The sequence below is a fragment of the Empidonax traillii genome, unplaced genomic scaffold (genome assembly GCF_003031625.1).
Source record: "Empidonax traillii isolate 1590-97213 ecotype Southwest subspecies unplaced genomic scaffold, ASM303162v1 scaffold315:size618497, whole genome shotgun sequence".
NCBI lineage: Eukaryota > Metazoa > Chordata > Aves > Passeriformes > Tyrannidae > Empidonax > Empidonax traillii.
The window spans coordinates 258,273-274,036 of NW_020955508.1; the positions used below are offsets into that span (position 1 = coordinate 258,273).

Here is a 15,764-nt window from a genome sequence, read left to right on the forward strand (position 1 = left end):
GGGTTAGATTTTGAAGGAAAGGGTCATATATTTTTGTACTTTAGAAGGCAAACATTCCCTATAAGATAATTCAGAAATGTTCAAGCCATTATATCCCAATTCAAAAGCAGCAGTGGGAATATAAGAACATGCACACATACACACAGGAAAGCATTCTGCTCAACTTCCAGGTTCAAGCATCAGTATGTTCTGTTAGAGAGAAAAAAAGCTTGAAGAGCCTAGCAAGTTACATTTAACACTCCTTTTATTGCAGTAGAAATTTTAGTTTTTATAAAATCCTCAAATTACAGGATATACATAGAGTGAAACTCATTGCAAGTCTTTAGCAGCTGTAGAGCATTACTGCATGCAGTTGCTTCTGCAGTGTGCAAGTGTTCTATAAACAGCTAATCATGTTCAGAGAGCAAGACAAGTAGTCAAGGAATATCATATTCAATTAGCAACTGGTTCATCAATACCAAGAGGTTGAGCAAAAAAATGAAATTAGTTTATAAATACATGGCTCTGATCTAACAAACTAATACAACTGAAAAGTTTGAATGATATCCACATCACAAACAAGATAACTCAATAGTAACAGGAAAATACTCTACTTCAAGACTGTTTTTGAAAAAGTTTCACATAAGATTTCTCTGACCATGGAAGAATAGTTAAGTTCAGTGCTATAGAAGTCTACAAAAGGCCCTTTAATTTTATGCAATTAGAATACTAACATTAACTACAGAAGATTAGACAAATATTTTGCCTTGAATTTATGGAAAAAAGTTTTGTTCAGACAGATAATATTATTTTTCCACAACCTACCTTTCAGCTGCTGGGTGAATATATAATCAGCACTCAATTTAATATTCACCCAATTTAATATTCACTTCTGTAGTCATGACATGGCTTCAGGTCAGTCATCAGATGAATTTATGCCAAGAAATCCTACACACATTTGTTTCAGAAGCTGACTAAACAGGTTCAATCCTTTATGCAAATTTCCCACCACAATGAGGCTCAGAAACTGGAATAACAATTTATATAGAGCTAGCTACAGATTAATTTTCTAAAAAGCTAACATGCTTGAATTACTGCAGTCTCAAATTTTGTGGTCATATAAACAAATCTGCAATGAGTCTGCAAAAGTTACTCCATTTACATTGATTAGTTCATTTGAGACATGGTTAAAAGTTACATCTTTGGCTGAAAAGCCTACAGGTCAGCAGTTTGGCTTGGTAAAACATCTTGTTATGACAAGAAAACTGCAGAGTTTTCTGTGATCAGAGTCTTGGTATTTCTTCCAACAGTGTAATGTAAGACTACATCACAAGGTAGGAACTTGGAAGAGTTCTTTTTAAGTAGTATAATAAAAATAACCTCTCCTTCAGAAAAGGTGTTATCTGTGTCAGCTTGATAGATTTTAATCCCTTGTGTTAACTTCAAAGTGGGCCATATCTCTACATTGAGTATATTAAATTGGACAAAATAGTTCTACAGATACATTTAGTAAGCAGAAGAATACTGTCCAAAGTGTACTGCATAGGTATGTGTACCAACTGCTATCCACTGGAGATATCCTACAGTAGCTATAGTTCCAACTAATATAAGCCAAGTGAGCATAGACCTCTTATAGTTTTAATCAATCTCAAACAAGCCTTGATTAAAAAAAAACAACCAAACAACAAAAAAACCCACACCTGTATGACTGGGTATGTTTTAGAAAGGATGCAGCTAATTTTTTTCACCAATTAACAATACAGCACAGTAATTTTAAGTTTCCATTATTTGGTTTTGATATGCTAAATTTCATATTATCTCCAAGAAAAGCATATACATATTTTTATACAGCCTGGAGTGAGATCAGTGTAAAATCAAAAATTTCTTATCATCAGCAGAAGTGCCAGTTGCTCATAATGTTCACAAAACATGAGTGCCTGAAATTTGGCTATGCAACAGTTGGTGCCAATCTGCTTATAAAGGAAATGCTGCTGAGGCATAGTCTTCTTACAAAAACAGGGCACGAGGGCTTCATTATTAAGTGTTCAACAACAATCCTGAGCTCGGTGAAGAGAGTCCTGAAGAAAACAGATTTAAAGAGAGTTTTAAAATCCTACAGCATTTATCAGAAGCATTATCTAGATCTGTCTCTTTCATTCACTTCTTTCCTTAACATCACACATACACTGTAGTTAACAAGTTCTTTGGACCAGCTCAGTATTGCAGTATCTTGCAAGAGCTTCATAATTCTTGGTTTTTAAACATTAACATTTTAATTTTAGATTCATCCTTGGCTGGAAGCTGCTGAACTAAAGAGAGCAGAAAAATTCCGCCTTAAAACCAAAACAAAAAGACACTTTTAAAAAAAAGAGGAGAAAAGAATAATACTTTATCACAAATAGTGTAAGGAGTTGGGAGGCAACTGTGTATGTGCGCTATTTCTTGCCAATAGGCAATAACAGTGCAGTCTAGAAGCAACTATTAGAAGATAGACATAAGAAATAAAACCCAGATCACCAGTTTCCCTTAAAACACAAGAATGCCAGCAGAACATTTTGGATAAACTAATTCTACTGAAAGTCAGTTTTAGTATTGCACGGCTTAGTTGATTTTTAGATACTAAAGCAACTTCATAGATTTTGGTTTTGTTGTTAAACAAAAAAAAAATCTATGTACCAGGATGGAACAATTAATTTTTTACAAAATGGTAGGGAACAGGAGGCAATTAAGCTTATGATTCTCAGACTTGTCTTCACATATCACAGCAGCCAAAGCCACTTCCTTGGCACTTTGGCAAACCGTTTCCTAATTGAGTAATGATTAGACTGGACCGTATGTTCACAAGAATGTTATGCTTTGCAATGCTTGTCATAAGAAAACTAAGAAAGCACTGACCTGAAAAAATCCTCAGAAATATTTATAGTTTCAAAGTCTAAAGCAATATTGGCTTGACCAACTTTCAAAATCAATAAGTTCTATTTCAAATATAATTAACCTCATTTGTGAATTTAACTAAAGGAGGTAATCAGCATTTTAAGATTATATACAGATTTTTTTCTGTCAATATTATACAAAATTCTAAATTGCCTATTCATACACAGACTTAGCCTCATATATACCTGAAAATCTAAAAATAAGGATATTATCTTCCTGATAAGAAACACTTTCTTCTCCCAAAGTGTATTTTTAATTACATAGGCGTGTTTTCAAAGCTCCCATTCAAGAACGGTGGTACATTTCTGATCAGTTACACAAAATCAGTTTATTTAGCATCCAGGTGTATTTCACATTCTAAAATTTCCATCTGCAGATTTAGTACTATGAGTTATGCATTCAATTTAGAATGAAAAGTTTCCAAATGCCTGAGCCCTATGCACTTAAACACTAACTTCTAAAACCAATTTAGTACTTACCGACAGTACGGATTTCGCCGAGAAGAATAGCGTAATGTAAGAAACCTATAATAAATGAATGGCTGGAGCAGGCTCCCTTGTCCACTGAAAGAAAATAGTTCAGTAAAGCTTAGTAGTGACAAAAAAAAAAAAAAAAACCAAACACCAAAATCAGGATTTTTCCTAACAAAAGCAAGCAAACTGCTTGGGTACAAAAAAGAGCTGGATTTGGGTCACACTGGTTCAGAAAATCTAGATATGACAAGAAAAAGTACATAACCATACACTTATAAATGCAGAAACTTACATTATAGAATAAAACTGCTCAATCAAGCTCTTAAAGAAGTGCTGTTCTTGTACTGATTTTATATATATGACGTTATTTTATATGCACCATTTCTGGTGGCGTGTAAGGAATCACAGAAATGATGGTGGACATGCTCAGTACCAAGAAAAAGCTTGTTGGTCAAGCAGGAAAACTGGCTGACATAAGTAGTTCAGTTACAGTGAGTAACTGGGACTCGCAGCACTTTGACTACCTGGACCTATTCCTAGTATCTTTTGCAAAACCTGTCAGAACACACTGGAGACAATTATAGATGTATTCAGGCATGCAAAGCTGATATCCAGTTATTTCAGTTACATTGAAATTAGGTTTTGATATTTTACAAAGTTGCTGTTTCACATGACCGTGCTATAAAGTAGTGAAAAGTGTAGCATACAAACCATACACAGCAAAGCACAGAAATGCCCTAAGTTTTAGTGACTGAAGCTACTTTGAAAAACACAGTATTTAAAAGTTCTATTTGAAGTTGAACATCACAGTTCCATCAAGGAGAACTCATTCAAGTATGAACAGTATCTTTACCCAGGAGAAAAAAAAATATAAAGTGAAAGGGAAAGCGAGCTACAGGAGGAAAGAACGAGGAAATCTTGAACCTGTACACTACTTACAAGCAATTTAACACGCTAAAACAATTCAAAGAACAAAATCTCACAATATCTGCATTTAAACATTATATGATTTTAAATTTGGTATGATCATTTATAAGCATCAGTATCTACTGGGTGACATATCAAGTAGCAACATTTCACATACTACATTTTCCACAGAGAGAGAAAAGAAAAAAATTATCCCAAAGAGAAGTTCAAAGCACTTGGAAGTTTCAATACTGAATACAGAGTGGATACAGTTGGTAAGCAGCCTTAAATAAAATAGAATCCTTGAGGCCAGAAGTATGGAAGCGTTTAACTGACATATCAAGAGATAAAGACAAATCATGCATTCTGTCAGCTTCCAAGATAAAGCCTCCCTTCTGCTGCCTGTGAGACCACCCAGGACAAATGCTCTCACTATGATATAACTTGTATAGAACAAAGGGTGTATTCCCTCTCCAAATATTAAAAGGCAATGACCTTCAGTGGCTTCAAAACTTTGGTGACTGGCAGGTCATTATACCTATATAATCTCAGTAGGATTCCAATCCCTAAAATTAATTCAACTGGATGCAGAGCAGGCATAACCAAATGGAATAAAAAAACCCCACAAGGGTCACTGCTCAGAAGTAATACAAGAGAGAACACAATCTTCTAATGCTTGCACACTTTTTGCATATTGAAACGTCATGCAACTTAAATTTCTGCAATCTAATTGTCAAAAATAAGAGCTTATTTTCAGTGAAGCTGAAGATATTAATACTCTATTAATTCAACCAAAATTAAACTTACTGAACAACGTACTGATAGATATGCAGGCAAATGCAAGCTGCAAGCCCAAAAAATTTCAATGTGACTCAACAATGTCACCCACACAATGAAAGAGAAGGGGTTTTTTTTGTGCCCACTTATATCATAGTGAATGCTTTTTGATGTTATGATGCACCAACTTAAGAAGCCTAAGAATTATATAAATTTTACTTGAAGTTCAAGGCCTAGTCATCCAGAACAATACAAGTAGAGCACTATGATCCAGAAAACTCACTTGCAAAAGGTAATCTTGTGTAGCAAGTTTCTAATTATTTAAATATTTATCATAATTCTTACCTGAAGAGCATAAAAACAGTAGCTGGCATGAGGAAAATTTCATTGCAAGCAATGAATTTTAGAATATTCTGTTGATTAGCACTCAGTTTCTCTAAGAGATTTCTCAGAAAAGGCAAACTATTTGAACTTCGCGCCTTTAAAGAAGAAAAAATGATTTACAGAAAATATATGAATTACACCTATCTTCACTAGTGCAGAGAAATCAAAATACAAACAATTGTCATTTACAACCCATTTCAGCATTTTAAGACTTTATCAGAATTGAGATTAATATCCCAAAGAAAACCATAGGCTTGGAACTCCATAATTTAGAAAGAGTTCAATTAAAAACATCAGGTGTTGCAATCCCCTCACGCATCCATTTTAGGTTCAACTGCACAGAGAGAGCCACAAGGCTTGTTCTCTCCACTAGGTGGAAGTGCCCATGGTAGCAAGACAGCCCAGTTAGGAACACCAAATACTGGAGTTACATTAAGTTGTACAAGGCCGTGCATTGAGCAACGAGTCCAACTCGCAAGCATTTTGCTTGCTAGTCTCACCCTATAGTTTGTGACCTTACTACTGAAACAAAACAATAAAATTCACAGGCTATGGTATAGTTTGAAAAAGACATGTCTTATGTTTCAACTTAACTGTTACACAGTTTTTGTTTCCTTCAAAGGAAAGCATTTGAAGAAAAATAATCAGTGTCAACTCCAACATATCGAGTCATTACAGAAGGGGAAAAAAACCAAAAACAAACCACAAAACCCAGCCAACTCAAAAAAGTCTTCTCAGATTCTCTGTGCTGACATTCCACACCACAAATTCACTCTAATTCCTCTAGCACAGCCAAAGGAAACCAAACCATAGCTGCAACTTAAACCTGTTTATAAACCCCAAGAACACCAACAGTATTAATCGTAACATACATCATATCATACTTACATCAAGAACCTTCTTTGTGTATGTGGCAGCATGAAGCAATGAGAACAGCAGAACTGGAAAAATACTCACTGAAATAAGCAATAAGGAAAATTATACGCTTCATTTCTCCATGATGTTATACTACACGAGTCATAGCTTGGTGGCTCTTTGCAAGAGGTTGGCTGGAATATCTATACTAGATGAAGATACATATAAGTCTAATATCTATATTTATAGCTCTTCCCTTTGCTTCTTACAGCTCTCTGCTATACACTTTTATTAACTTCAAAATATGGGTGTCTGCAAGTATGCAAAAGTATAACATACACCATTACACACCAGTGCATTTCTCCTGAAATGCATTCTTTCTGCACGGAAGACACACGTGAGGTTACTACTTAAAATCTATTAAGTACCTGTAGTCGTAACATTTTTTTATTAAAAGATGCTACAGAAGTAATTTCTTTACCAAAGAATATGCAGCTGCCAGCCATTCACATTTCATAGAGAAAGAACATAGACATTCCTCTGCCAGAGAGATTTTAAAGAGTCAGATGTGGAGCGTACATAGCGTGGCATAAAGAAAAGTTGGTTCTGACATGTTACCTTTGACAAGCCACAGGGAAAGTATTTTTTGCAGACTTTATCAGTTAAATAACTTATTTGAGAAAGCTACCACTGAATAATTGTCTCTCTACATGTCCTGCTGCAGTGAAAAGTCATATATAAACCCTGTACTGGTAATAAATGAAAATTACCAACTTTTCCAAGTATCACTTGAGGCTGGTCATAAAATCCACTGAACTTAAGTAAAAGAAAATCTCAGTAGCCAGAGTCTGTAGTGCACTAATTACAGAGCTGATTAAACTGAATATGGATCGATCAACATAAGCCTCTCGTATTTTACATAGAGTATGTTCTACGAATAGCAAACAAATTAGTTCAAACTAGTTTTTCAAAACATGGCACAGGTAATGAAAAGAACCAAATTTTAAATATATTTAAAATCATTACCAGGATGACACAAGTAAAGGATACTTGTAACAGGGTAGGAATTCACAAAGATAAGGGAGTACAACAGGTAGTGGCAGCTGTCCTCCAGCAAAGCCTGGGCCAGAAACGCCCTGCTAAGCTGAAAGTGCGGTAGCCTTTGATGCAGTCGGAGGGCACTGGTAAGAGCATTTGCCAGCAAGGCACGCTGATAAAAGCTTGCTGCTTCATGCAACCTGCAAATCATCAGAGGAGACGTTACCATATGAACCAAGCTCAGAACTCTTCTACCCTTGAGAATTGCATCACAGCTGCACAATACCTGAGTATTTCTATTATCGTACAGAAGCACTATTTACAAAATTCAACTCAAAAACTGGTAACACTGACTTACTGCTGGTGCCTAAAGTAAAACAACTCAATACATTACTCCATAACTGCACACAAAATCATGCATTTATTACTACTTTAGAGTTGCTCAACACATTTTCCAAACACATCTAAAAGTGCTTTAAACCAATCTAAAATCTGTAAGCTGTTCTGACAGCATCCAAGTATCCAAAGCATCCAGCATCAAAAGCATCCAAGTAAGCTGAATAACAGCAATTTACTCTTATGTGAAAAATAATTCTATGCAAAGGGACTCTATTTTACAATATCACAGTACATACCCTAGAAGAGGCAGGACAAATAAAGCTGAGCAGTAAACTGTGAACAAGCGGGAAATCCACATTGCTGTATCCAACTTGTTAGCCATCAGAAATTGCTACATTGGGGGAAAAAATACAAACAAAAGCCAACCTCAAGATAAGTTGGTATGTTAATATTTGCATAAAATGAGCATACCTCCCTGCTATATTACATTGCAAATCTTCTTCCAACCTTGAATATAAGCAAATTATAGCTTGAAGTAGAAAGCTGCTTTTTGTTCTGTGATACTTGACTCATATGATGCTACTTGCCAGATCAAAAATAGCTCTGCTTCCTCAGAACCAAGAGGCTCCTTTGTACACTATAAACAAATACAGTGGTAAGAACTTCTGGGAAAGTAGTTCTTCTATCCAAATCGACCTCACTTAACAGCCAGCTCCACAAATGTTACCACATAAAGTTTCCAGACCTAAATTTGCATCTACTGCTTCAAGGTTCCTTTTAGAATACACTGCACACACCTTGGGCTGAATCTCTGTAATTCTCAGCAAGAATAATAAAGGGTCAGGTAAAGTTTGCATAACTACATGCTTATAACTACAAGGAAAGTAGCATAGTTTTGGCCTACATATTCTTGGCCTCGAAAAAGCAAAAGCTTTTTACAGGAATCTTCCACCTCTCCTGTCGCTGAGCTCTTCTTAATCACAGCCCTCCTCAGTCTTGATATAGCCATGGTACCAAAAAAGCTCTAACAAAACACAGCATGCTTTTGGCTATTATGTACCTCAGAGTCAAAATATCTGCTTCCTTGCACCTGAAAGAGTTCAAGTTTTTTTCCAAATCTGAACCCCCTTTAGGAGATTCCTCTTTTCCTCCGTGTTCCTAGCGCGTCTCTATGGAAATGACCAGAAACTAACTAACCTGCAAGCATCTTCATATCATGATCTAGTGTCTTACCTGCACAATATTACTACAGAAACGGCATGAAGCTGTGTCAGGGGAGATTTAGGTTAGATATCAAGAAAAAACGTTTTCACCCAGAGGGTGGATGGGCACTGGAACAGGCTCCGCAAGGAACTGGTCACAGCACGAAGCCTGACAGAGTAGTAGAAGCATTTGGACAATGCTCTCAGGCACATGGTGCGACTCTTGGGATGTCCTGTGTAGTGCCAGGAGTTGTTCTCGATGATCCTGATGGGTCCCTAGGATTCTGTGAAATGATGCTGCCACACCGAATTACTTTTGCTTGAGACATTTTCAGGAGCGGCGGCGCAGCACAAGCACGCTTCCAATCGGGAAGCGAGAGCCGCTTCTCCCTGCCCGCACCCGGGCGGGCAGTGCCACGCTGCGATTCCCGCAGGACCCCCAACCCCACCCCGCCGCTGGGGAAGCACCGCGGCCGGCCCAGGAGCTCCTTACCACGGCCCCGCCGCCGGCCCCGCCTGGCACGGGCCCGTTCTGCGTGGAGTCCGCCATGGCCGCACCTGCGGGGAGAGAAGCGCCTCAGTTTGCAGGACAGGAGCGACCGCCGCGTCCCGAGCTCCCGCTCCCGGCCCGGCCGCGACCCACCGCCAGCGCCACACCGGGCACTGCACACGCTCCGCCGGATCCTGCCCCGGATGCGGCACCGACGACACTTCCCGTGGGCCGCGGGGCTGCCGGGCAATGTAGGCGGCGGATGGGATGCTCCCGGCGGCGGCACGAGGGCATCCCAGCGGATTCCCGGCGGGTTCCCGGCGGGTTCCCGGCGGCTCTGGGACTGCGGCTGCAGGGGCGAGCCCGCTGGGGAGGACCTTGGCCCCTTCCCGCGCTGTCCACTGCAGTCCCGAGAGCTGGTGCTCAGCTCGGTCTGTAGGGTTTGTAACAGGGGCACTTCTGCCTGATGACAGCAACAGTGTCAATGCTCGCTTCGGCCCCAGATTGGAGAGTGTTTGCTCACTAAGAGCCAGCCTGGCTTTCCAGAGCTGTGCATCAGCAGTGTTAATGGGAATCGTAAGGTCAGAGGCACGGCTCTCCGCAGTTCCCCGATGCTGCGGTAGCTCAGTGATGTCACACAAAAACATCAAGGCTGTGTCCGTGTGTTTTAGTGTCATTGGTTCTCTATAATGTAAAATGGTGGGGGCAGGGGGAGACGGGGAGGGAATGAAGCCTCTTTAAAGCCACGTGTGCCCAAAGATTCGTACTATCAGTGGTGTTGCATTAAAATGCAGCAGCTTTGTAACAAGGTTCTGAAATGTTTAGTCGGTAATCATTACACTGTAAGGTAAGGAGCTTCAATCAAGTACAGGTATATCCACAACATTAACAGGAGGACCAAGCTGGAAAGCATAAGCAGAAGAAGCCTTCTGCTCACTCAGCAGCATGTAGCACGTGTAATTTGCAAGGTCTTGGAAAGGGTTAATCCTCCCTTCATTAATCTGACCCTTGTCTTCAGTATTGATGTTTGGGTTTTTTTAATGGTTTGTGCCGGATAGCTGTGTGAACATGTTTCTGTTCTCAGATGGAAGTCTGTAACTCGTCTGAAGTGGCATCAAAGTAAAAGAAAACGAAGTGTGGGCCTCAAGACTGACACCTTTGAGTCTTAGCTCCTATAGCCTCATGTAATTTTTACTTCTGACTTTCTCTCAAGGATGCGCAGCAGGTTCCCCCTTCTGGCAGCACGGGTTCCGGGACGGCAAGCCGTCTGCTTCAGTTTCTCTAATTGTTCCCAGATGCTTTCAATTACTCTTCAGCGGCTAGAAGGACATATTCTTGGGACCAAGGATCAACATCCACAATCAGCCTCATTTCTGGCTTATGATGATTAAAATATTGATTTGAAGACACTCAGAAAGAACGTGTAATGAAGTATGTTAACGGGAAAGGAGTAGAAGAAAAGTCAGCTGATAGGAATTCTAATATTGCAACAATTACGAGTAATCTAAGACTTTAGGCTAATTAACACTTTTTAAATTGAAAATGCAGAATGTGATTTCCTTTTCTTTCCCAACCATTTGTCTCTCACTGAAGTGACTGAGAAGTAGGAACTACCTGGTGTTTTGGGATGATTTTTCTACAGGTGGAGGAGACTAGTAAACAGCACTAGAGATACACTGTCAGTGTATCTGCTGGGCGTTCTCAGGCGTGTAATAAAAACACTGACAAAAATTTATGCTAAACCAAAATAAAGGTTTTGAATATAGCCCCAGTAAATTTAAGTTGAACCACTACTGGATTATTTTATTGCAAAATGAAATATTGACGTATCCAGGAGACTTATTTAGATTCAACTGAAATGTGGAAATACACATTGAAGACCACCAGATGTTTAACTGAAATATCACAAGGGAAAAAAACCTAGTCAGTCTTCAAGATTATTTGTATTTCTTAAATGGAGCTAGGATGACAAATCCATACCTTTTGCAGGAATGCTCTTTAATTTCTTGGTATTTATAATTTAGGAAGTATTTAATGCACATGCATGCAAAGCATTAATTTCTAGAATCTGGTTTGCTCTCTGTTTGTCATAACACCAAAAGTTTTCTTTCACAAATTTGCCTTAATTTCATTTAAATGGAATGCTAAGCCTTTGTTTATTCCCCAAAGTTAATGACATAAAAAATGTCCTCCTTTGGAATATTTAATAAACAATATCCCTCTTTGACCTTTGCAACTGGTCCCCCTTTTCTTCATATGGATCTTTCTTTTCCTGACTTTCCCTTTCACTTTTGTTCTGAGCTTGTTATTGCTTTTTGTTTGATATAAGTCTCTCCTGTTGAGCAACTCAGACCACACTACTGTTTCCTTAACTTGAGAGAAGACATTAAATTATATCTTAAGAAATCAAGAGTCAGCTATTGGCTTCCCCATTTCCCAGTTCTCTGCTATGATATTGCTGATTGAGCAGAGAGGAGGAGCAGGAATTGATCTGTATGTTATTAATGATTTTGTTTCCAACAGTTGTAAGGGTTCCATAGTTCTTCCATTGTTCTATGGCTCTTCCATATCATCAAGGCACCGGTTTTCTTTCACTGGTGATTGATAGTTCAGATATTTAGAAGAGTATTCCTGTAATTGCTGAGGACTTATCTCCCTCATTAGCAATATAGTCCCATTTCTCCTCTGTGGCAGTGCAGCACAATCAGCATGGACATAGCTGAAATTGTAACTAACACACCTCTGTTTTTCTCCAGTAAATTTTTAAGTCTGTCAGAGAATTACCAACAGTAATGATACCTGATGTCAGCTTGCTTTTAATTTAAAAAATTATGGATGCAAAGTGATATATTTTGACCTTTTATGCCCATATGTATACACCTACTTCCACTAACCAACTTGATGTTGCAGGGGCGGGAGGGAAATAAAACACCTTAGTATGTCTGCAAAATAATTCACATATTTTAGAATTATATGGAAGAAATTATGCAAAGCTTTGCATTTATTTAGCAAGACTGAGACTGACAGGCTGAGACTCTTTCAGAGGCAGTGCAGAGTTACTAATGCTCACAACATCACCATTAGTTAGATATTCAATGAAGACTTTAGGTCCAAAAGGTTAGTAATTTGCTTGTAGGGACATGAGCAGTACCATAACTGGGCTAGAAATGGAATATACAACTCCACAGTCCCCAGTTCTTAGTCACTATGTGTTTTCAGATGAAATCATATGCAAAACTTCATACGTCATTTGAAGCTAGTTTGAATATCTGAAGAAGGCTCTTATGGTGTTTCAAATTAATTACTGAGAACCTCATTACAGACATTGTGGAAATATTTTATAAACAATAATTCTTATTCAATGCATTTTGACAGCCATAATAAATATTTTATAGAACCAGTATTTTGCATTACATGTTGTTTTAAATTTGAACTTTCTATTGTCTTTTTAGTAGCATCACCATCAGAAGCATGTCGTCTTTTGTGGTCTCCAGTGGCCTCAATTCTTAATCATTTTAACTGAAGCTGATGTAGCATTGTTTAGGTGGTGTTTATCACCTTACAGCAACGGGCACATGAGGTTCAGATAATGATTTATCTATTTTGTCCTTCTTGATTTGAAAGAAGATACTGTTGCTAACATCTGTATACAGTTTCATTTATTTCAAATAAAAGAGAGAACATTCCTCCAAGGTCGATAGGATTGCAGTTCCTCATAGCCAAACTAGCTCCATTATTTGTATATCAGTAGTGTATAGCGCAAAGCTAAAATAAGGTTTTATGCAAAGTTGTAATGAACAATTTGGTTCTTGTTATCTCAAGCTGGCTGTCCGAATCTCAAGAAACAATAAAGGACATTGGGTAAATGCCTGATATATTTTTCAGAGAAAGAAACAGAAGTCTTCTGTCTCTCTCTACCAGATTGCTTTGTGATTTTTGCTCGATGGTCTGTAGCAATATCAAATATGTTCTTCTTCCTTGTCTCTCGCAGCTGGAGTTTCCATTTACTCACCCTTCTTGGAAGCAATACCCTTTTAATCACCAAGTGTGTGCCAAAGCAGTGAAAGAGAGAAGCCATAACCTTTTGGAAGATGTGCAGTATAGATGTGCAAAATTCCTTCCAGTTGCTTTCTGTGTCAGCATTTTCATAACTCTCAACATTTTATTATATTCCTATGTTACTAAGATAAATTACACATAAGCTGGAAGTGTAAGCTTAAGACTGTACAAAGAAATACGATAAATTTTTATATATCTTTTGTAAGGTTGGAGGTATGACACAAGGATTGGCATGTGATTGAATCAGTCTTGCCAGTGTATTTTATTTGCTATGTCCAACCCATTAAGGACATGACAAATATTGGAAATTTAGGATTGGAAAGAAGATGGGCAAGTGTTATTTTAGTAAATTAATTAAAGGAAGGTTAGGAAGATTTTAGACATCTGGAGCAAGAGACCTTATCAACAAATGGAGGAACATGGTGAATTATAGATGTAAACTTTTGACTATCTGTAGTGTTTGATTTTAAGTACCACAGCAGGAAAGACTGATAAGCATCCTCTTGCAAGCTCAAAGAAGTATCTGAAAGTGTATTGATCAATGCTGAACTCAGTACTGAGATGTTGGTAAATGGCTCCCTTATCTCATACTAACCACAGGCTATAATGAGGGAATAAAAAGTGGACAAGGAATAAAACTTCAAAGCTTTCCAAAGGAGAAATTCTGTTACAATGCAAGGAACGTTAGCTATAGTATGGATAGAAACATGAAAAAAAATACTTGCTTTTTAAAACAGTATCTGTTATATGATCTGAGCAAAAACCCCACGAAGATGGATAACAGTAACACTTGACATGGTTCTGCACTAATAACTAAAAACTAATAACACTATAATCTGTGGTCCACTCTTTTATAGCACAGATACTACTATTATATTTCTGCCACTCATTCAGTGAAAGCAGAAGTTTGCAGATAAATAATTAATGTTGCAAGCTGTTTAAGCTGAATAAAAATCAACCACCAAGAAATTTTCTGCTTTTATCTGAAGGTGACACAAGGCAAAAGCCTCTGTCGACATAAGTGTATCATTCAGTATGTCAGGAATCCCACCTCAATCACATACAGAACTTTTCTTGCACAATTACAACAAACATGAGGGCTGCACATTTTTTGTTCTCTGCACCCCCAGAGCTCCCTCTGGTTTCATCCACAGGCATCTTTAGGCCTTTGTTCATGTCTGCCAGCATCATCTGCACTCTTACAATCATTATAAAGGTACCTAGGCAGTAAATGTTTTATATAAGGCCTTATTAAAATTAGAGGAGGCTTCAGAGAAAAGCTTTTCATTTTAAACTGTTTTTGCACAATCCAGTATATCTTCCTAACCAGGGTAGGTTCAAGTGATCTCATTTATTATATTGCATAAATTGTTCTTGAACTTTCAATACATAGTCCAGATGCTGGATTTTCAAAAGAGATTTGTGGTATAGAACTCTGAAATCAGTAATTTTCTGCATTTTTTGTGAGATCCCATTCAGAAAATCAGTCACAGAAAACTGGATGGGTGATTACAGGATAGGTATATGTGGAAGTATTTTTAACATTTGATATTTGATATTAAATTTTAAGCACAATGGACTGACATGTCCACTGACATGTTCCACAGACATTTTATTGCTTATTTTCGAATGAGGATAGTTTTATTTATTGGTGTTTATTTCTTCACAGTATATCCAATTCCACACAGCAGGCAAATGCTCCAAGGGTTCCAGTTCATAAAATTAATCCCTCTTATTCTTTTTTTTTATATATAGTTGGATTAATTTAGATTTATAAACATAGCAAAAAAAAGTATATGCATATTTTATCCAACTGTTTTTTGTGGCCTCTGATAATCAATAAGAGCTTAAAACTTAGAAAAGATAAAGAAAACATGGAAAGACAATCAAGTTAATTAGATTTGTCCTTCCAAACAGTCATAGGTAAAGTCCATCCATTTAAATCTGATTTAATCATGTGCTGAAGTGGCATGAAATTGAATGAAATCAAGCTGTCCATATCCCAGAAAATGTTCTTGCTCAGATATAAAAATCCTCAAGGATACCAATTAGTCAGATAGTCTACTGATAAGTCAAGGATAAGTTTTTCACTCAGTCATAATGCTTCCGATTTATATATTGACCACAGTGACTGGTAATGGAAGAGTAATATTTGAGGCTTCTAACTTTTTATTGAATTCAGCCTTCTATGCTGTAACTTTTGCAGAAATTACCTATCTTACCTTTTTTCTTTAGCCATCTTTGCTTGCTTATCTATAGCCAGTATAATTTATTAGGAAGGTAAAATACAGGGGGGTTAGAGTTCAAGAGTGTGATGGTTTGGACAAC

The 15,764-nt window shown here is 37.7% G+C and overlaps 1 protein-coding gene across 1 annotated transcript; it reads right to left on the bottom strand.

Moving 5' to 3' along the window:
• Positions 1 to 226: 226 nt before the first annotated feature.
• TMEM33 (transmembrane protein 33) lies at positions 227 to 9,590 on the bottom strand. The gene is made up of 8 exons (XM_027891274.1): positions 9,531 to 9,590; positions 9,381 to 9,445; positions 7,982 to 8,076; positions 7,359 to 7,546; positions 6,342 to 6,409; positions 5,415 to 5,548; positions 3,393 to 3,476; positions 227 to 2,057 (listed from the first exon to the last, which is right to left on the bottom strand). Exons 2-8 carry the CDS (start codon positions 9,435 to 9,437, stop codon positions 1,928 to 1,930), a joined length of 756 nt encoding a protein of 251 aa, XP_027747075.1. The 5' UTR covers positions 9,438 to 9,445; positions 9,531 to 9,590; the 3' UTR covers positions 227 to 1,927.
• Positions 9,591 to 15,764: the final 6,174 nt, after the last annotated feature.